Source organism: Eublepharis macularius, chromosome 9 (assembly GCF_028583425.1).
Source record: "Eublepharis macularius isolate TG4126 chromosome 9, MPM_Emac_v1.0, whole genome shotgun sequence".
Lineage (NCBI taxonomy): Eukaryota > Metazoa > Chordata > Lepidosauria > Squamata > Eublepharidae > Eublepharis > Eublepharis macularius.
This window is the reverse complement of record NC_072798.1, coordinates 87,631,426-87,653,834: the sequence shown is the minus strand read 5'-3', so window position 1 is coordinate 87,653,834 and position 22,409 is coordinate 87,631,426. Positions and strand designations below refer to the sequence as shown.

The window sequence follows — 22,409 nt, the reverse complement described above, 5'->3', positions numbered from 1 at the left end:
GCGGTCCAGGACATGCGCCGGGACATGGCCACACTGCTGGGGAGGGGGGGGGGGCGGGTGACGGTGCACACTCATAAAGAGAGCCTGCTGTGATTGGGGTTTGTTCAAGGTTGTTTTGTAAATAAATGTTTCTTGTATCCCTGTTTACAGTCGTTTCGTGAGGAGACACCCCCCACCCCCCACCTCCAGGGGCCACACTACCCTGCGCATGCCTGGACATGTCCCAAGCTGAGAGGGACAAGGGGCTGGGGAAGCCTTCAGGTGGCTCTTGCCAGGCAGAGGGGGCACACATAGCACCCATCTTTGGCATGCAGGCTTGCAAAACTTCTCCTTTGAGGCCTACTGGCTCTTGCCAGGCAGAGGGGGCACACATAGCACCCATCTTTGGCATGCAGGCTTGCAAAACTTCTCCTTTGAGGCCTACTGGCTCTTGCAAGGCAGAGGGGGCACACATAGCACCCATCTTTGGCATGCAGGCTTGCAAAACTTCTCCTTTGAGGCCTACTGCCTCTTGCAAGGCAGAGGGGGCACACATAGCACCCATCTTTGGCATGCAGGCTTGCAAAACTTCTCCTTTGAGGCCTACGGGGTGGGTGCCTGGCCTAGGACGGGCGAGAAGCGTGCCTGGACATGTCCCAAGCTGAGAGGGACAAGGGGCTGGGGAAGCCTTCAGGTGGCTCTTGCCAGGCAGAGGGGGCACACATAGCACCCATCTTTGGCATGCAGGCTTGCAAAACTTCTCCTTTGAGGCTTACTGGCTCTTGCAAGGCAGAGGGGGCACACATAGCACCCATCTTTGGCATGCAGGCTTGCAAAACTTCTCCTTTGAGGCCTACGGGGTGGGTGCCTGGCCTAGGATGGGCGAGAAGCGTGCCTGGACATGTCCCAAGCTGAGAGGGACAAGGGGCTGGGGAAGCCTTCAGGTGGCTCTTGCCAGGCAGAGGGGGCACACATAGCACCCATCTTTGGCATGCAGGCTTGCAAAACTTCTCCTTTGAGGCCTACTGGCTCTTGCCAGGCAGAGGGGGCACACATAGCACCCATCTTTGGCATGCAGGCTTGCAAAACTTCTCCTTTGAGGCCTACGGGGTGGGTGCCTGGCGTAGGACGGGCGAGAAGCGTGCCTGGACATGTCCCAAGCTGAGAGGGACAAGGGGCTGGGGAAGCCTTCAGGTGGCTCTTGCCAGGCAGAGGGGGCACACATAGCACCCATCTTTGGCATGCAGGCTTGCAAAACTTCTCCTTTGAGGCCTACTGGCTCTTGCCAGGCAGAGGGGGCACACATAGCACCCATCTTTGGCATGCAGGCTTGCAAAACTTCTCCTTTGAGGCCTACTGCCTCTTGCCAGGCAGAGGGGGCACACATAGCACCCATCTTTGGCATGCAGGCTTGCAAAACTTCTCCTTTGAGGCCTACTGGCTCTTGCCAGGCAGAGGGGGCACACATAGCACCCATCTTTGGCATGCAGGCTTGCAAAACTTCTCCTTTGAGGCCTACGGGGTGGGTGCCTGGCCTAGGACGGGCGAGAAGCGTGCCTGGACATGTCCCAAGCTGAGAGGGACAAGGGGCTGGGGAAGCCTTCAGGTGGCTCTTGCCAGGCAGAGGGGGCACACATAGCACCCATCTTTGGCATGCAGGCTTGCAAAACTTCTCCTTTGAGGCCTACTGGCTCTTGCCAGGCAGAGGGGGCACACATAGCACCCATCTTTGGCATGCAGGCTTGCAAAACTTCTCCTTTGAGGCCTACGGGGTGGGTGCCTGGCCTAGGACGGGCGAGAAGCGTGCCTGGACATGTCCCAAGCTGAGAGGGACAAGGGGCTGGGGAAGCCTTCAGGTGGCTCTTGCCAGGCAGAGGGGGCACACATAGCACCCATCTTTGGCATGCAGGCTTGCAAAACTTCTCCTTTGAGGCCTACTGGCTCTTGCCAGGCAGAGGGGGCACACATAGCACCCATCTTTGGCATGCAGGCTTGCAAAACTTCTCCTTTGAGGCCTACTGGCTCTTGCCAGGCAGAGGGGGCACACATAGCACCCATCTTTGGCATGCAGGCTTGCAAAACTTCTCCTTTGAGGCCTACTGGCTCTTGCCAGGCAGAGGGGGCACACATAGCACCCATCTTTGGCATGCAGGCTTGCAAAACTTCTCCTTTGAGGCCTACTGGCTCTTGCCAGGCAGAGGGGGCACACATAGCACCCATCTTTGGCATGCAGGCTTGCAAAACTTCTCCTTTGAGGCCTACTGGCTCTTGCAAGGCAGAGGGGGCACACATAGCACCCATCTTTGGCATGCAGGCTTGCAAAACTTCTCCTTTGAGGCCTACTGGCTCTTGCCAGGCAGAGGGGGCACACATAGCTTGCAAGCTTGCTCTTTTCTCCCCTAGGGCCAAGCTGGGCACCAGGGGGGGGCCTGGGTGGACCTCCGTCAGGAAAGGGGGGGCTCGTGGGACGCCTGTCGCCATGGGCGGGAGCATCGTGCGGAAAAGGACAAAATGCGCATGCGCGGTCGGTTGATCAGTACTCCAATCGCCCACGTATGCGCACACCGGGTTCGAACGCGGGGCGCCATAGGCAGTGGGCGAGCGCCGTGCGCACTGCCCGTGGGGCCCCGCTAAGGGTAGCTGGTGCTATTCGGGCTTATCTCTCGCCCTGTAAGGGGGGGCCGGCCTCGGCCAACAGAGACCCCGGGGAATGGGGGGGCGTGGCCTCGGGGGGAAAGGTCCAATCGGTTTGGGGGGGGGGAGGGTCTGCAAATCATTTGTTTGGATTGCCGGGAATTTGGGGGCGGGAATGAAGTGAACCAAAAATGTTTCCTGCAGCTTAAAAGTGGCAACCATTGGGCAATTAAACGGGAAAGGAGCCAATGGGCAATGAGCCCGGGGAAGCCATCACATCACCCCGTGATGGGGCTTTGCGGGGTCGGTGTGTGTGCTTGCTCTTTATTCTCCCAACCGCGTTCCCTCACTGGCTCGGGGGGGGGGCCGTCACGGTGCAGGGTGGCGACTGATAAAAGTGCACACGCGTGGATGACTGCTTGAATGTTGCGATCATCCACGTGTGTGCACTGCGGATTCGAACGCGGAGCACCGATGACAGTGAGCGGGCTACTTGTTCACTGGCCGCGGTGCCCCGCCAAGGGCAACGGGTCTATTCGGGCTTATGTCATGGCCGGGAAGGGGGGCGTTCCCTCGGCGAAGTAGGAAACATAACTTTACATGTATTGTTCTCTGATAAAATGGGCAGGGAATGGGGGGGGAGGGCGCGCTTCCTTGCAGAAGGAGGTGAGGCAGCGTAGTTTGGGGTGGGGCGAAGTGAATGTAAAAGGGAGGAAAGACTTTTTCCCCTTTACCAATCCCCAGCTAGAAAGACAAGCAAAGCGGTCGTGAAAGTTTCTTTATTCAGGAAAAAAAACATGGTGCGCTCAATTCAAGCAAACATTAGAAGTGCTGGAGCACAAGTCAACGAGGGTGGTGCAACCGCCCCACAGCCGCCACCGGTTAGAAACAAAAAGTAACCCCCTCAACATTGGGAAAACACATTAATAGGAATGCCCGATTAGACGATTAGACCCCGGTGCAGAGGGGCCTCATACACCCTACAGCCGGTAGCGTCGTGGTGGGCAGCGCTGCCTTTTTGCAAACAGGTAGCCCCTAGGAAGGGGTTCGGGGTCGGCCCGGACACGGAACCTCTTTGCACGTGGAGCGGGCGGCTCCGGCGGCCGGTTCTCATCTGCGGCGGGATCCGCCGTGGGAGCGTGGTCGGGAGCGTCGGCTGTGGGGGCGTCACCGTCTGCGGAGTCCCTGGGGCCGGCAGTGCTTGATGGTGGGGCAGCGGGGGCCTCAACCGCGGAGACCATCCTCTCCAGGAGGCGCACCATGTCGCGCATGCAGCTTTCTGCCGTGGCTGCTTGGCGCTCTGCCGCTTCGACCGCCCGGCTAAACAGTTCTTTTTGCTCGCCTCGGTCAGCAGCCTCACTCTGCCGCGCCTCCTTCTCCATTGCGCAGGAGTCGGTCAGCTCCGACGATATTTTCTCCACCGCACGCCGAGTCGCCTCCATGCACACGATCGCCTCGTTGCGCGGGCGCTCCCGGCGCCGAAGTCGGAGGTTCGACATTCGCTCCGCCGGAGACAGACGGCGTGTCCCGGCGGCCGTGGTGTCGGCTGGGTAGCGTGTAAAGAACGAGGGAGACGGTGTTAGATGGGGGCCTCCCTCCCGCTCCCTCCCGCATTCCCGACCGCACAACTGCCCACGGGACATTACTCACCGATGGTCTCTGCCGCGGAGTGGTCGCCGGCCGCTGCTGCCACAGATCGATCTGGGAGGCAATCGCCGGCGGGCTCCTCGAAGGTGTCCTCGGTGTCCTCCGTTCCAACGCCGGCCACATTGTCAGTACCCCCCTCCGGTTCCCCCTCAGTGGCTCTGGCCGAACGTCGACGCCGGTCAACGACGGTTGGGGGGACGCCAGTGCCCATCACCCGTGGCACCACCAGATCCTGCTCCAGCCGCAGGAACCGGTTCAGTTCCTCAAAGAAGGGCCAAACCCTCCGCCCGTGTCCCGAACGACTGTTCCCGTCCACACACTCCTTGTAGCCCCTTCTCAGAGTCTTCGCCCGCTCACGACACTGCTCCCAGTCCCTGGGGAAACCCCTGGCCGCCATCTCGTTCGCGATCCACTGGAACTGGCTCACATTCCGGTAGCTTGCGGAAAGCCTGCTCTGCACAGCGTCGTCCCCCCAAATCTGGATGAGGGCTCTCGTTTCCTCGTCAGACCAGGGGGCGGCCTTTGCCTTCTTGCCTCGGGCCGCCGGGACCACCGAGAGTCCGGCACCGGTGCAGGACGTGGGGCTGGTGCTGAGGGTGATCAAGAGAGGCAGACTGCTCGCGGGTTCGGGAGGCGCGGTGGAGTCCATGTTGCGGTTGGCCGTTCTGGGTGTCCTTTGCTGGGCTCGGGAGCAACAAACGATCGTCAACGGCGGTCTTCGCGGTCAGTTTCGGGCTGCCTTTACAGTAAGTTGGAGGGGGGCGCGACGCTGACGTGGCCGGCAGGGGACCAATCGCCTGTCCACTCGCTGCAAGAGACGGCTGCTCGAGAGCGTCTGGGCGTCACACTCGCGCGGCATTGGACAGTGTCGGCCACGTCACGAGGGGGCGGGGGGGCGGACGTCTAAGGAGAAGGGGCCGTTGTGGGGCAGGAACCGTTGCGGTCGCCGTCACGCCATGGCGCCCGCTCACGGGAAGAGGAGCAGCAGGGGCCAGCCGCCGAGAGAAACACTCCGTGCCTTTGCGGTCGCGCTCTCCTTGTTCGCGCGGACGGTCATCCGCTCTACGGCTGCCACAGCTGACACTGTGGCCCTGCTCGGGAGGCAGCTGGGAGAGGAAGTTAACGGCCGCCGCGCGCGACATAGAAGAAGACTGCGGCAATTGGTGGCAACACTGGCGTCCGTGGAGGAGATGGCGCAGTGCTTCATTGTTGCTTTCCCGCCGAGGAAGGCATGGGTGCTTCCCCGGGCATGCCCTCACTGGTGGCCGTGGTGGGAGCGCTACGAGTTCAGTGACGGGCAGTGGCTGCAGCAGTTCAGAATGCGACGTGCCACGTTCGAGTACATTGTTGGGGAGCTTCGCGAAGATCTCGTCCGCGAGACGACCCACATGCGCGACCCAGTCCCTCCCGAGGAGATGATCGCCATCACCATCTGGAAGCTTGCCACGGGAACCACAAACTCCGCGACACTGCCCGCATTTGGCCGTGGCGTCTCTACCGTCTGCGGGATATTCGACGAGGTCTGCGAGCTCATCGCTGCAAAGCTGACCGAGAAGTGGATCTGCATCGATTACCTCGAGGACATTATCTCCGGGTTCGAGGAGAGGGGATTCCCCAATGCCTGGGGCGCCGTGGACGGGACACACATCGAGATCCGTTCTCCGCCTTTCTCTGGGGACAAGTACATCAACCGCAAGGGATACTGCTCCATGATTCTCCAGGCGGTGGTGGACAGCGATGCACGATTCCTGGACATTTTTGTGGGCTTCCCGGGAAGGGCGCACGACGCGCGTGTGCTCCGTAACTCGCCCCTGTTCAAGAGACTCGAGGATGGTGCCCGTCGCCCGAAGCGGCCGGTCACTCTGGAGGGGGTCACATTCGACCCGGTAATCATCGGGGACCCCGCCTATCCTCTTCGGCCCTGGCTCATGAAGCCCTATCCGGCGCCATCAACGCGCGCCCAGGAGCGCTTTAACTACAGACTGAGCCGGGCGCGCATGAGTGTGGAACGCTCGTTCGGAATTCTGAAAAATCGCTGGCTTTATTTACAGCGGCCCCTACTTGTCAGCGAGCGCCTCATGGTCGCGGTAATCACCACCTGCTGCATCCTTCACAACATTTGCCTCTCGCGCGGGGACATCGTTTACGGGCCGTTCCCGCGCGAGCCGCTGATGGAGCCCGGGGATTAGCGGCCGCAGATTCCCTGGTCCGAGGCCGCTCTTACTGCGCGGGCAGTATCGATTCGTGCCGCCATAAGTGCGCACTTCCAGCAATACCGATAATTCAATAAAGCTGTGACCGGTACAGCCGGTTTCAATCTGTGTGTCTCTATCCGGGGCGGGGGGTGGGATGGTGGTGAGGCGGGCGGAGGGACAGCATCTGTGTGTTTGGGCGAGCACGGGGGAGGGGGGCCGCGTCGAAGGTGGTGGTGGGCGGTGGGCGGGCGGGCGGAGGAACAGCATCTGTGTGTTTGGGCGAGCACGGGGGAGGGTGGCCGGGTCGAAGGACTGCTCTTTGGTGCCGTTCGGTGCCGTTTTAGGCAGAGGACCCCATGGGCATGAGGATAGAACGACGGTTTTGTGCTCATGGGGATCCTCGCTCGATCCTGGGCGACCCATCACGGTCGCGGTTTTTTGGTTTATTGCCGGGGAGAGGCCTCTAGAGGCTTGGCTGGTGCTTGGACCGCCCGCCTGACCGGAGTTAGGGCAACCCTCTACATGCTCTGACTTTTATTTTTCAAGAGATCGTGCTGTTGCAGCCTGGCGGTTGCTCTGGCCTGGGGGCGGGAACCGCTTCGAGTTGGGGTTCACACGGCATACCACGGGGTTGGTTTGCTGTGTGTTCCCTATCCCCAGGTCCCATTCCGACCGGAGCATACAAATGGATAGAGACACACACAAAAAAAAACCCATCATGGAAGACTTCACCCCAAAATGTGTCTCAACCTATAATGATGTTTAAAATCGTCTCTTGCTAAGCAAAGTCCAGCTCCCGGGTAGCCGTTCTTAAAATAACCCCACCCCAAAATTGCTTCTAGTCTGGCTTTCACTAGATTCCAACAATTTCCTGAAACTTTATATACCATTGATAAATATCTAGCAGTCACTCTTTATAACACCTAATGAGTTCATTGCGCTGTTTGGTCACCTGAATTAAACATGACCCCCTCATAGGGTTGCGGCAAACTGTTGTGTGTGTGTATGTGTGTGTGTGTGTGTGTGCGCGCTTGCATGTGACATTTTGGTTGAATAAAACAACTATAAAGAATTGGCTCAACTGCATGAGGAAATCATATTTTCTTTGGGCAGAATCTCCCACATTTGGTGACATGGAAAACCAGCAGACTCCTCGCTAAAGGCAAATCTTTAGTGAGGCTGCTGGAAGCTGCTTTCAGGGAGAGTTTTCACAGGAAGGGCCCGGGGGGAGCCTTGACTGTGCTCTGGGCCAGGAGCGGGAGCACACGCCTGGGATATTTTCCGGGAAATAATACAGAGGGGAGCCTGGTTGGCAGGCCTGGGAGCAGGGACACAGAGCTGGGATTACTGGGGGTGGCACATACAGCCTACTGGGCTTCGCTTTGTGTGCGCCTTTCAGGATGCCTGGTGCTCTGCTAATGTCCTTTACCAAGAGATCGGGAGGGTTGCGTGAGGGCCCTCCCTTATTCAGAGCCAAATTCGAAGGCCAGGCTGTTGGATCTTTAGTCTAATCCGGCCTGGTCCGGGCATTGCTGCACGAAATTTACCCACAAAGGAGTGCAATGGTGAGAGTCCCGGTTCCACGTGGAATCGGGGCCCTCCACCACCCTGCCGGCCACAGTGCAGCAGCAGGGCCATGTGGGATTTCGGCGGCGCCCATGGAGATGTGGCGACTACGCCGCCCGCACACCACGCAGCGATCGTGACGTTTCAGTCATGGTGAGCGCCAAGGCAAACCGCAATCCAGCCTCTCCGCAGCCTTGTGAAAGCCCAGGTGTGCTTGCAGCGGGGAAAGAATGTGCTGACTGTGCCTGCTCCTGCCCGGCGCCCGCCCAACCATTGCAGCTACTCTGCTCCCATGTTCTCTGCTCTCAATTTACATACGAATAAGCGGGTTGGCCAGCCAGTCATCCAGGCTCCGCTCCACCCACAGGACTTCCCCACCCAGGCCTACTCATGGTGATGGCTTGCCCATTGTCTGTGCCCTTCCTTTTGTGACTGTTTTGTCGGGCCCCCGCGGGGGCCCTAAGCGTTGTTTCGTCTCAGCAGAAGCTGAGTTCATGGGTGGGCATATGACCGCAAGCATTTTTCGAGCTCGCGAGAAAGCCTGCTCCACGTGGAAACGGGGCTCTCACCAAACCGCCACATTGCGCGGCGGTCGAATTTGGCTCTGAATAAAGAAGTCGCCCTCATATTCCCTGTTTTAACGCCCACAGGCTCCATCCCAGCCCTCTTGCGGTCAGGTCACGGGTGCTCGAGGCTGCGTGGCGGATGCCAAGTTTCAGCATCGGGCGAAGACGAGGGGATGGTGCTTGGTCGGTTATGGGCTGAAAAGCCTTACTTTTCGGGGCGCACACCGGTTAAATACCGGCAGTACCGGGCGGATAGGCGTGCGCTATAGGAAAAATCTGCATATTCCTTCCCAGCCTGCCGTTTCTCGGGGGAGGGGGAGGACTCTCCCCACCACTGTTCCAACGGAGCAGGTTTCGTTCGGGGGATCAGATGGGCGCGTGGCAAGAGGGATGGCTTTGAGTCCATTGTGATCCCCGTTCGATTCTTGCCTGGCCCGCGTTGCCTACTTCTTTTTTTCTGGGGCCCAAGTTGCTGTGCAGGCAGTGTGATTTGCACATGTTTCCACGACAGGCATGCCCTGGCCGCGCCCCGGGGACCTCTCTTTTGTCCTTCAGATCACTCCTGCGAGAAAACACTAGCCTCTCATTGAATTTGAACGACTGGCCAGCCGCGGCCTCTGCTCTCCAAATCTTCCTTGTGTCCTGTGCTGCTTCTCCCTCCCTGCCCCCCCCGATCACAACATGGAGGACACAGGCCACTTCGGGGAGACTTGGCGAAGGACTCCCCAAACCCCCCTGCCGTTTCTTTTCTCCTGACTTTGTGTTTGAGGCACAATTATAGGACTTGTAGGAGAGATTTGCCTTGTGCCAAGAGTGGCGGAGGGTTTCCGGTGAGGCCTGCCGCGGGGCTCCACCCTGAATAAGCGACCTGGCACCTGGTTCCAACAGAGCAGGAACAGGTTTTGGGGGGCAGGTTTTGCATGTTCTCCTCTCAGGGCCGCAAGTTGGTTTGCGGGCCGTTTCATTTGCACATGTTTGCGCGACAGGCATGTATTCGACGCGCCCCAAGCGCCACTCCTTTGTCCTTCATATTTCCCTTTTGTGCGATGCAAGGCTGAAGTCATCCGATGTTAACATGCGCTCTGCCTCTCCCCCCCTGAATTCCCTCCCCGACGGTCGCAGCCGAAATCTGCATGCTATCAGAAGGGGCTGCCGCACAGGAGTCCCGTAGAGCAACAAGCAGGAAGGCCTGCTTAGTGCCCTGGGACTCCTTGTTCGAGCCCCGCATCGCCGCCCGCCCGGCCCGCCTCCCTTTTTCGCATCTGCTGAGACAGACGGGTGGGAACCGCGCTGGCGGCCGCCGGTGTCCCCATGAATTTTTCACCGACCAGGGGGGGGGGCGCGATTCTCCAAATCTTCATTGTGTCCAGGCCAGATTTGCACATGTTTCCACGACAGGCATGCCCTGGCCGCGCCCCGGGGACCTCTCTTTTGTCCTTCAGATCACTCCTGCGAGAAAACACTAGCCTCTCATTGAATTTGAACGACTGGCCAGCCGCGGCCTCTGCTCTCCAAATCTTCCTTGTGTCCTGTCCTGCTTCTCCCTCCCTGCCCCCCCCCCGATCTCAACATGGAGGACACAGGCCACTTCGGGGAGACTTGGCTAAGGAGTCCCCAAACCCCCCTGCCCCCCCTCTTGTGCCAATATTGAGCCAGAAAAGGGTTTGCTCCAGGCCTCCCCTGCCTGTGGAGACACGGCAGGGCCGTGCATGGCTCTTCCCAGCCATGGCCCGGCGGAGAAAGGAGCAGCCCTGCCAGATCTGTGTTCCTTCCCCCCCCGCCCAAATCCAGGGTGCCGGTTCCAGGCCCTTGGGCCAGATCACCCCCCAGGTGTGCCCTGGACCTCATGTGCCAATATTGAGCCAGAAAAGGGTTTGCTCCAGGCCTTCCCATGCCTGGGGAGACAGGGCAGGGCCTTGCATGGCTCTTCCCAGCCATGGGCCGGAGGAGAAAGGAGCAACCCTGCCAGATCTGTGTTCCTTCCCACCCCCCGCCCAAATCCAGGGTGCCGGTTCCAGGCCCTTTGGCCAGATTTGCACATGTTTCCACGACAGGCATGCCCTGGCCGCGCCCCGGGGACCTCTCTTTTGTCCTTCAGATCACTCCTGCGAGAAAACACTAGCCTCTCATTGAATTTGAACGACTGGCCAGCCGCGGCCTCTGCTCTCCAAATCTTCCTTGTGTCCTGTCCTGCTTCTCCCTCCCTGCCCCCCCCAATCTCAACATGGAGGACACAGTCCACTTCGGGGAGACTTGGCTAAGGAGTCCCCAAACCCCCCTGCCCCCCCTCTTGTGCCAATATTGAGCCAGAAAAGGGTTTGCTCCAGGCCTCCCCTGCCTGTGGAGACACGGCAGGGCCGTGCATGGCTCTTCCCAGCCATGGCCCGGCGGAGAAAGGAGCAGCCCTGCCAGATCTGTGTTCCTCCCCCCCCCCCGCCCAAATCCAGGGTGCCGGTTCCAGGCCCTTGGGCCAGATCACCCCCCAGGTGTGCCCTGGACCTCATGTGCCAATATTGAGCCAGAAAAGGGTTTGCTCCAGGCCTTCCCATGCCTGGGGAGACAGGGCAGGGCCTTGCATGGCTCTTCCCAGCCATGGGCCGGAGGAGAAAGGAGCAACCCTGCCAGATCTGTGTTCCTTCCCACCCCCCGCCCAAATCCAGGGTGCCGGTTCCAGGCCCTTTGGCCAGATTTGCACATGTTTCCACGACAGGCATGCCCTGGCCGCGCCCCGGGGACCTCTCTTTTGTCCTTCAGATCACTCCTGCGAGAAAACACTAGCCTCTCATTGAATTTGAACGACTGGCCAGCCGCGGCCTCTGCTCTCCAAATCTTCCTTGTGTCCTGTGCTGCTTCTCCCTCCCTGCCCCCCCCCCCCCGATCACAACATGGAGGACACAGGCCACTTCGGGGAGACTTGGCTAAGGAGTCCCCAAACCCCCCTGCCCCCCCTCTTGTGCCAATATTGAGCCAGAAAAGGGTTTGCTCCAGGCCTCCCCTGCCTGTGGAGACACGGCAGGGCCGTGCATGGCTCTTCCCAGCCATGGCCCGGCGGAGAAAGGAGCAGCCCTGCCAGATCTGTGTTCCTTCCCCCCCCCGCCCAAATCCAGGGTGCCGGTTCCAGGCCCTTGGGCCAGATCACCCCCCAGGTGTGCCCTGGACCTCATGTGCCAATATTGAGCCAGAAAAGGGTTTGCTCCAGGCCTTCCCATGCCTGGGGAGACAGGGCAGGGCCTTGCATGGCTCTTCCCAGCCATGGCCCGGAGGAGAAAGGAGCAACCCTGCCAGATCTGTGTTCCTTCCCCCCCCCCGCCCAAATCCAGGGTGCCGGTTCCAGGCCCTTGGGCCAGATCACCCCCCAGGTGTGCCCTGGACCTCATGTGCCAATATTGAGCCAGAAAAGGGTTTGCTCCAGGCCTTCCCATGCCTGGGGAGACAGGGCAGGGCCTTGCATGGCTCTTCCCAGCCATGGGCCGGAGGAGAAAGGAGCAACCCTGCCAGATCTGTGTTCCTTCCCACCCCCCGCCCAAATCCAGGGTGCCGGTTCCAGGCCCTTTGGCCAGATTTGCACATGTTTCCACGACAGGCATGCCCTGGCCGCGCCCCGGGGACCTCTCTTTTGTCCTTCAGATCACTCCTGCGAGAAAACACTAGCCTCTCATTGAATTTGAACGACTGGCCAGCCGCGGCCTCTGCTCTCCAAATCTTCCTTGTGTCCTGTCCTGCTTCTCCCTCCCTGCCCCCCCCGATCTCAACATGGAGGACACAGTCCACTTCGGGGAGACTTGGCTAAGGAGTCCCCAAACCCCCCTGCCCCCCCTCTTGTGCCAATATTGAGCCAGAAAAGGGTTTGCTCCAGGCCTCCCCTGCCTGTGGAGACACGGCAGGGCCGTGCATGGCTCTTCCCAGCCATGGCCCGGCGGAGAAAGGAGCAGCCCTGCCAGATCTGTGTTCCTTCCCCCCCCCGCCCAAATCCAGGGTGCCGGTTCCAGGCCCTTGGGCCAGATCACCCCCCAGGTGTGCCCTGGACCTCATGTGCCAATATTGAGCCAGAAAAGGGTTTGCTCCAGGCCTTCCCATGCCTGGGGAGACAGGGTAGGGCCTTGCATGGCTCTTCCCAGCCATGGGCCGTTGGAGAAAGGAGCAACCCTGCCAGATCTGTGTTCCTCCCCCCCCCCAGCCCAAATCCAGGGTGCTGGTTCCAGGCACTTTGGCCAGATCACCCCCCAGGTGTGCCCTGGACCTCATGTGTCAATATTGAACCAGAAAACGTTATACCTCAGCGTCCCTTCCCCCCAAATCCAAGTTGTGTGTGTGTTCCAGCCCCCCGGCAAGAGCACCCTCCAGGCTTCCCCAGCACCTTCTGTTTAAAGATTATCGCAGAAAATGGGTTCCCAAAACATGCAGACATGCTCAAAGCGCAACCCGTTTCCGGATCCAGGACATGTGTATTCAGTGTGCGGAGCCTGTTAAGTTTAAACATAGCTTTATTTTGCCGACAGACAGGGCTCACCATGGCAGGCGGGAACCCCAGGCCCCCTGTGATCGCTGTGAAGAGAAGGTAAAGATCGCTATCTCTTGAAACGGGATGGATTGATAAAAACAGAGAGGAAAGAAAGTAGATTTTTAAACTGCAACAGACTAGTGAAAAGGAGGTGAAGACTCGGCAGGAGTTGTATTTTAAAAGAGACTAAATTTAAAGAAGTTATTGCAAAAATCGGACTATTGTTTTGAATACCTGTGGTTTTGGAGCTGTGGGAAAAAGACACCATCGCGAGACCTGCTGTGGGAAGACGGGAGACAGGAAGTGCGTAACAACAATAGAGTGGCTGGAGGGAAGCGGCCCTTGCCGACGGACAGGAAGTAGGGAATCGCCATTTTTGAAAAGGGAAGGGTCGCGGCTTCAGCGGAAGAGGAAGTAGGCCATCTTGGATTACAATAACATAGAGAAACCATAGAGAAAAGACGCCCGACATTTTGGATACAAAAAATTAATTTTGGCAAAGATTGGGACATTTGAAAAAAAGGAAAACGTTTAAACATACGCCACGGAGCTAAGGAAGAGAGCAGATTCGTGGGAGCGAGCTAAAGCAAGCCCCACGATGTCGAAAAAAGAGTGGCAATCGGCAATAGAAAATTTGGACAAAAAGCTTATAGACATGATGAAAGAACTTAAGGACACGAAATTGGAGCTTATTAAAGAGGTCAAAGAAGTTACACAGACAGTAAAGTCGGAGCTGTCAGAAGTGAAAAAAGGCGTGGAAACGATTAGTAGTGAATTACAAGGAACGCAGCAGAGAGTTAAAACAGTAGAAGACGCGATGGAGAATTTAATAGAAACGCAACAAACAGAGATGAGACTGGTGAAGGGGAGGATGTCAGTTGCAGAAACTAAACACATGGAGAAGCAGCTTCGTTTTCGTGGTCTGCCAGAAGTGGAAGGGAAGTCAGCGCAAGAACAGATGACTGAGGTGTTGGCTGATTACCTGGGGAAGGAGGAGGAGGAAATTGTGGCTATCCTAGATGTGGCGTACCGTGTGAACTCGAGAATTGCAACCCAGAGGAAACTACCAAGGGATGTGATTGTGCAGTTTACAACTAGAAACATGAAAGAGAGGATTGTGACAAAACAATTTCAAGATCCATTGGAGATTGATGGCAAGACGATTATCATAATGAAGGAACTGCCCAGATCAGTGTTACTGGACAGGAAAAAATATAGAGTGCTAATTCAAACTTTGAAGGACATGAATATCAGATACAGATGGGAGTTACCGGAAGGAGTGTCCTTTGAGTTTGGAGGGGCAAAAAAACGCATCAGATCTGAGCGGGAGATGGAGAGATTTATCAAGGACAATGAAAAAGACTTACCAACAAAACCATGAATATGGAGTGTAATGTATTATCTTGGAATGTAAATGGACTAAACTCACCGAATAAGAGGAAAAATATTTTTCATTGGCTACTAAAACAAAAATGTGATATTGTTTGTTTGCAGGAGACCCATATTAGAAAACAGGATGTAAAATATTTAAAATCTGGAAAATTGGGCAAAGAATTTGTAGCGGCCTCTAACAAGAAAAAAAGAGGAGTGGTATTGTATATAAAAGAGGAGCTGCAGCCAAAATTTGTTATGAGAGATGTGGAAGCTAGATTTGTAGCGGTGGAATGTAATTGGAATTTAAAGAGAGTGTTGGTAGTCGGACTTTATGCACCTAACGGTGCAAAGGAAAGCTTCTTTGAGGATTTAAGGAAGCATTTAGACGATCTTGTATATGACCAGATAATTCTTGCTGGAGATTTTAATGGAGTGACAGATTTGGAACTAGATAAAAAGACTACAACAGCACAAAAGAAAAGAGGACTATTGCCAAAGCTTTTTTTTGAGTTGATTCAACAAGAGACTCTCGAAGATGTATGGAGGAGAGAATATCCTAAAACCAAACAGTTTACTTTTTATTCTGCAAGGCATCTTACATTATCAAGAATTGATATGATCTGGGCCTCAAAGGACTTAGCGTTATGGACTAAGGAGGTAGAAATAATGCCGATGGTAGGCTCAGATCACAATCCAATTATGTGGAAATTTGGAAAAAGGAGAAAAAGGAAAGCCTGGAGAATAAATGAGGACTTGCTACAGGAAAGTGAAAATATGGAAATATTGAGAAGAGAGACAAAGTTTTTTATACAATATAACGTGAATAAAGAAGTACCAACCAGTAAAGTTTGGGACGCGTACAAGGCGGTTGTAAGGGGCATACTAATGGACTTAAATGGCAGAGCAAGGAAAAAGAAAGAGGAGAAAAGACAAGAGATTGAGGAGAAAATAAAGGCCAAAGAAATACAGTTAAAAAAGAGACCAGGGAAAAAGAAAATACATCAGGAAATTAAAATTCTTCAAGAACAGTTAACAGCAATGAGTAATAAAGAATTGGAGTGGAACCTTAAAAGACTGAATCAAAAAGCTTTTGAGGGTGCTAATAAACCTGGGAAATATTTGGCATGGCAATTGAAGAAGAAAAGGGAAAAGAAAATAATAAATAAAATCTGTGAAGAAAATAAAACGTACCTGGAGCAGACTACCATTAGTAGAGCCTTTTATAAATTTTATGCTAAGCTGTATAATAAAAAAGAAGTAACCAAAGAATCAATAGCATCATATTTGGAGAAAACCAAACTTCCAGAGATCTCGGAAGCTTGGAGAAATAAGTTGAATAGTGAAGTAACTGATGAGGAAATAAGTAAGGCAATACAATCCGCAAATCTAGGAAAGGCGCCAGGGCCAGATGGACTTACGGCTAAATTTTATAAGACAATGGCCAACGAACTGGCACCATTCCTAAAAGAGGTGATGAACGGAGTTTTTAGGGATCAAAGAATTCCAGACACTTGGAGCGAAGCGAATATATCATTGATCCCAAAAGAGGGCCAAGATCTGACTAACGTGAAAAATTACAGACCTATATCACTACTTAACAATGATTATAAAATTTTTACGAAGATATTGGCGGAGAGACTGAAGGGGTGGCTCTCGGAAGTCATAGAGGAGGAACAAGCAGGCTTTTTGCCAGACAGACAAATAAGAGACAATTTAAGGACAGTGATCAATGCTATTGAATATTATGACAAGCGTTGTGACAAAGAGGTTGGTTTCTTCTTTGTAGACGCTGAAAAAGCGTTTGACAATTTAAACTGGGATTTTTTGTTTGCCACTATGGAAAAGCTACAATTGGGAGAAAGATTCATCAGAGCAATTAAAGAAATTTATAGAGACCAGACTGCAGCAATTGTAGTGAATGATGAACTGACCAAGAAATTGACGATTAGTAAAGGAACAAGACAAGGTTGCCCGTTATCTCCATTGTTGTTCATTTTAGTATTGGAGATTCTGATGATACAAATACGACAAGACGAGGAAATACGAGGAATAAAAATAAAGGACTATTCATACAAGGTTAGAGCATTTGCAGATGACATAATGTTAATTGTAGAAGATCCATTGGAGAACATGCCAAAAGTGATAGACAAGATTAAGGAGTTTGGTGACTTGGCAGGTTTCTTCATTAACAAAAAGAAGTCAAAGATATTATGTAAAAACATGACTAAGCAGAAACAACAATTGTTAATGGAAACAACGGACTGTGAAGTAACTAGTAAGGTGAAATATTTGGGAGTTGAGCTGACTGCAAAAAATATAGATTTGTTCAAGAATAATTATGAAAAATTATGGACTCAGATAGAGAGAGACTTGATCAAATGGAATAGACTGAATTTGTCATGGTTGGGCAGGATTGCAGCAGTTAAGATGAATGTGTTACCAAGAGTAATGTTTTTGCTACAGACAATACCAATCATCAGAGACTCTAAACAATTTGAAAAATGGCAGAGGAAAATATCAGATTTTGTTTGGGCAGGCAAGAAGCCTCGAGTGAAAGTAAAAGTTCTACAAGATGCAAAGGAAAGAGGCGGAATGCAACTGCCCAACCTGAGACTTTACCATGATGCAATCTGCCTAGTTTGGTTAAAAGAGTGGATGACATTAAAGAATAAGAAACTATTAGCCCTAGAGGGATATAAAAAATTTTTTGGATGGCACGCATACCTATGGCATGACAAAGTAAAGGTCAACTCGATGTTCCTGCATCATTTTGTAAGGAGAAGTTTATATACAATCTGGAAGAAGTACAGAATTTACCTACAAGAAGGAACCCCTTTGTGGGTGGTTCCATACGAGGTGATAGATCCGAGAGCTGTTGATAATGAACAACAATGTTTAACGTACAAAGAAATAACTAAAACTGAAGTGTCTAAACTTAGAATAAAGACGCAAGAGGAACTATCACCGAACTACGATTGGTTCCAGTATAGACAGATCAGAGATTTGTATAACTCGGATTCTGTAAAGGGAGGTATACGAACAGAGAATTCGGAACTAGAGCAGACCCTTTTTAAAGAGGACAAGAAAAGAATATCCAAGGTATACCAAGTACTGTTGAAATGGTATACCGAGGATGAGACAGTTAAAACACAAATGGTGAAATGGGCTATAAATTTTAATAAAGAAATAACAATGGAGGCATGGGAATACTTGTGGAAAACTACAATGAAGACAACGACATGTATTAATATTAAAGAGAACATTTTCAAAATGATTTATCGTTGGTACATGACACCAAAGAAGATTGCGCTAGGAAACTTGAACACTTCTAATAAATGCTGGAAATGTAGAAAGCATGAGGGCTCCCTCTATCATATGTGGTGGTCGTGTGAGGTAGCTAGGCAGTTCTGGGGGGAAATAATAAGAGAAATGAGTGAAATTTTACAGTTTCAAATAAATAAGAACCCAGAACTCCTGCTGCTAAACTTGGGAATGGAGGGAATCCCAGCCCACCATAGGACGTTGATATTTTATATGACTGCAGCAGCTAGACTTTTGTATGCGCAGAAATGGAAAGTACAAGAAGTGCCAACTATTGAAGATTGGATCTACAAATTGCTGTATATGGCTGAAATGGACAAGATGACAAGAAAACTGAGAGATCTGGACTCAGGGCAGTTTAACACAGACTGGGAGAAGCTGAAACAATATCTGGAGAAGAAGTGGGAGGTGGGAGGAAAACTGTGGCAGTTTGAGAACTACTGAAGTACAATAAAAGTATAAAAGAGAGGGGTGACTTTACCGGGGGAGGAAGAGAAATGTGAATTTATAAGCAGTTAGATTAATTAATTGATTGAGATATATATAGATATGTAAAGGTTAATTGATAGAATATTGATAGAGAATAATTAACGGTTTAAACATGAGGATTGAGTAATTAACAATATTTTTTTTTACTTGATAAGACTTATATGCACCAAACTGAATGTATAGAAGAGTTAAAATGACTGACTATGTGATGAGTTATATAGAAATACTATAAAAAGAAGAAATGATTAATATAGAGAGAACAAATCAAATTGCTTGATTTAAATGTGGGAAATTTTTATGGTTTATGATATACAGAAATATTCAAAACTGGAAAATGGGATAAATTGTTTATCTAAAGAAGTATAGTTTGGATGTATAGTAAGTAAAAGAGGTAAAGATGTACTGCTTAATATAATGGAGAATATATATTTGTTTTAGATAGAGGAAATTAATAGAAGTAAGGGAAAAGGGACAGAGGGTGGGAAAGCTGTTGGAAGTCAACAAAAGGGGGGGAAAGGGAGGGGGTTAGAAACGAAAAATTAGGGGATAATTGAATGCAATGTAATGTAAAAATATCAATGTTCTAACCCAATAAAAATTTTACAAAAAAAAAAAAAACATGACAATTGTCCTCCTCTTGGTGAAAATGGAATCCTGACCTCGAGTCATAGCTGACTTCGGGTGACCCCTGGTGGGGTTTTCAAGGCAAGGCAAGTGGTTCACCATTGCCTGCCTCTGGAACCCTGGTCTTCATTGGAGGTCTCTCATCCAATTACTGCTTAGCTTCCGATATCTGACTAGATCAGACTTTCCTGGGCTATCCAGGTCAGTGCCCTCCTCTTGGTAGATAAGGATAAACAATTCGTGTTCCTCTTTATTTTCAGAGGTTCTTTCTGTGTTTAAAAATTGTCACCCTCTTAATCTTCTTGAAGAGGGCCACCATGATACATGAAATCACGCTGGCATGTGTTTATAGGATGCTGATGGTTCAAACAACTGGTGTCTCCAAGCAACACCTCTGAGATTATGGGCCAGCTTGCTCCTGTGGTGTTTTTATTGTATATAATAAAAATGGAACAGTCTGTTTTCCCCCTGTGATATTTGTACAAATTGAGTTAGTCTCATGAGATGGAGTCACTGCTGATTTGTTTATTATTTAAAATTATAGACTGTCCCTTGTTCTGAAACTCCTTGCTCCCATCCCTGTATCTGCTTGTTAAGAAGGACATTGTTTTGAACACACCCATCTCTACTGGGTGAATCTAAGAGCAGGAACCGGATTGAGTACCCTGTTCCAATCCTGACCTGCAAGCAAAAGGGAACAGCACAGCTGCACCACCTATTCACTCACATGGAGTCCTTAGGTCCAGCTCACATATTACAATAAACCATTGCCTGGTGTTAGGTGAACTGCACATACTTCCTGGCCCTCTTCTCCTTTGCTTGTGAGCTCCAGCTCTCCTAGAATTTACGACAAAACATATTTTGCAATTTCATCCACTCTGCGGCTTGCTTTTATGCACCACAATCAACCTGATCATGTCTTCCAGTTCTGGTTTGGAGGGCAAGGTCCAATATGGCTGTCTTTCTTTGACAGAAAGTCAAGGGAGGAATTGGAGCATGTAAGGGCAAATGAAGGGGCATTAACTTGAAGCTCACTTACTTAGCAGCAAACCATGATCTGGCATTAAATGAAGCAAGTTTGGTGTAGTAGTTTTTTTTTATTGTATATTTTTTGTGCATTTCCTTCAAAACATCCTTATTCCCGTACATATATACCCATTGCCCTCCAACCCCTCTCCATAAGTTCATATACAGTGTAGTAGTTAAGAGCGGCAGGACTCTAATCTGGAGAGCCGGGTTTGACTCCCCACTCCTCCAATTGAAGCCAGGTGGGTTACCTTGGGTCAGTCACAGCTCTCTCAGAGCTCTCTCAGCCTTACCTACCTCACAGGGTGATTGTTATGAGGATAATAACAACACACTTCGTAAACCACTCTGAGTGCGGTATTAAGTTGTCCTGGAGGGTGGTATATAAATATGTTGTTGTTGTTATTGACTGAGCTGGAGTCTGAACCAGTTGTCAAGAACCCACATCCTTGTTTCTAGCTTGGAGCTTGAGTATCACAACTGGTAAAGACATTATAATTATTCTCCTCTAGAAATAGCAAGGCTGCCGGTACAAAAGAGAAGAAATCCAGCAGACTCAGCTTCTCTGGCCATTTTGTTTACACACATGCACAATAATCCCCAGCTCTTGAGCATTGTGATATTTTTGTATTGTACATTACAATTAACCTTTAAAACTGACTGTGTCAAATAACAGGGCATCCGACTCTCTGTCTGCCACAAGGTGGCAGCATTGGCTTTTAATTTATTTTCCCCGGCCGCTAGCAATGATTTTCAAAAGAATTCATCAGCTTGCCGCTAACATCCCATCACCTCCACCACCCCTTTGTGTGTGTGTGTGTGGGGGGGCGGGAAATGCACCAACTTGCCAAAACTGCTGAGCACAGGTCACTGAGTCCCCTTGGGTTGCCGTGGCTTTAGCAAAAGTTAGTGTGACATCTGCATTTTCCTGGATCAAAAAAGCAGGTCCCAGATGGGTCATGTGTCCTGCCTGGCTAGATTTCATTGTCAGGCTGACCGGCTGCTGTCAAAATGCCTGTTGTTGCAGACCCGCATGAAAATGAACAGCACTCAGGAGAAGGGGAGGTTTGGAAATGGATTAAAAAGAATAAGCATATTTTAAAGGGTAGAGTAAGCAGACAACTTAATGGGATGCACTGTAGTAATTAAAACAGAACACACACGTTGCTGGGAAAAAGCTAGGCGCTTAAGAGAACATTCAGCTCATCAAAACCCATGTTGGGGATCTGTGTTCATAGAGAAATGAATCAAAAAGCCAAGCGGAGCACAGCTTGTTCCTTAAGGGTAACTATAATCCGAATGAAAATTCCTTTGACGTTTGGATCCAAATCATCTAGCCCGGTTCTGACCATTTTCAAGCACCGCTTGGATGACTGCAGCAGCACTCTGCTTTCTCTTTCTCTGCACAGTGTTTAAGCTTCTCTTTCCCCAGAGTGGTGAGGGGTAGGGGAGATGCAGTGCGAGGAAACAGTGAGTCAGCAAATAGGTATCTGCCAGCCCAGGCAGTCAATCTAGAACATAATGCCGTACAACATCATTCTTGAAGGGTCGTGGCTCTGCATAGAGCATCTGCTTTGCACGTGTGTTGCTACTATTGTGCCTCGCAATGCTTCCTGGATAACCTTTTGTACAGAAGGCCCCAGGCAGCATGTCCCATTAAAGGAATCAGGTAACAGGTGATGTGAAAGGTCTCCACCTGAAACCCTGCAGAGCTGTGTCAGTGGAGATGATACTTGGATCTTATTGGGATTTTAGTTTTTGGTTTTAATTATTATATAGTTATGTGAAACCTTTATTTGGTAACACGGCAGAGTAACAGCAGAGTTATTTAGGCAAAAGCGTTTAAACCCCTAAAACGTGCATTAATTAATCTTCACACAAAATCACAGAAAAATACAACTCTCCGTTTTATTGAAGTAGGTTCCTTCCATAGCAATACCTTGGAGAAAAAAAGGGAAAGATCCTAATCTAAAGAGTTACATTCCCTAATCCTAAGCCACGGCCCGAAAGGTAGGCAGCGAGATTGAGAGGTGAGGGTCTGTGGACAAAGCTTCATGGCGGACCATGGAGAATTGACATCCTTCTCCTTGGAAGACCATGTGGGAAGAGAGAGATTCTCCCAAGAGGCATAGAGACAAGGAGGAGGAGTCAGGAGACATTCCCGCCTTAGACAAAAGAGTAGCAGACTGCTAGAGTTACACAAACATATAAGCGAGACATGCAGCGCCCCCTAATGTCCAAGGCATACTGGGTCGCCTATTTCAGCCGATCTAAGGATCTGACTCAGTCAAAGGGAGGTTTGTGTCTCCATGTGTGTACCCTGATGGGCTGTACCTTCTTTGCCCCCATCACAATACTTTTTTTCTAGATAGGCAAAGGCAGTGCTTTCTTGAACCAGTCAAGCTACGGTAAGAATAGGCACATGTTGTGCATGTAACCAATGGCAGCATGAATGGGCTGATGGAAATCGAAAAGAAGGATTTTACC

General features: G+C 51.5%; 1 protein-coding gene across 1 annotated transcript; it reads left to right on the top strand.

Moving 5' to 3' along the window:
- Window positions 1-5,579: 5,579 nt before the first annotated feature.
- LOC129335356 (uncharacterized) lies at window positions 5,580-6,449 on the top strand. Its single transcript, XM_054987792.1, has one exon. The coding sequence runs from the start codon at window positions 5,580-5,582 to the stop codon at window positions 6,447-6,449; it is 870 nt and encodes a 289-aa protein (XP_054843767.1).
- The last annotated feature ends 15,960 nt before the right edge of the window (window positions 6,450-22,409 follow it).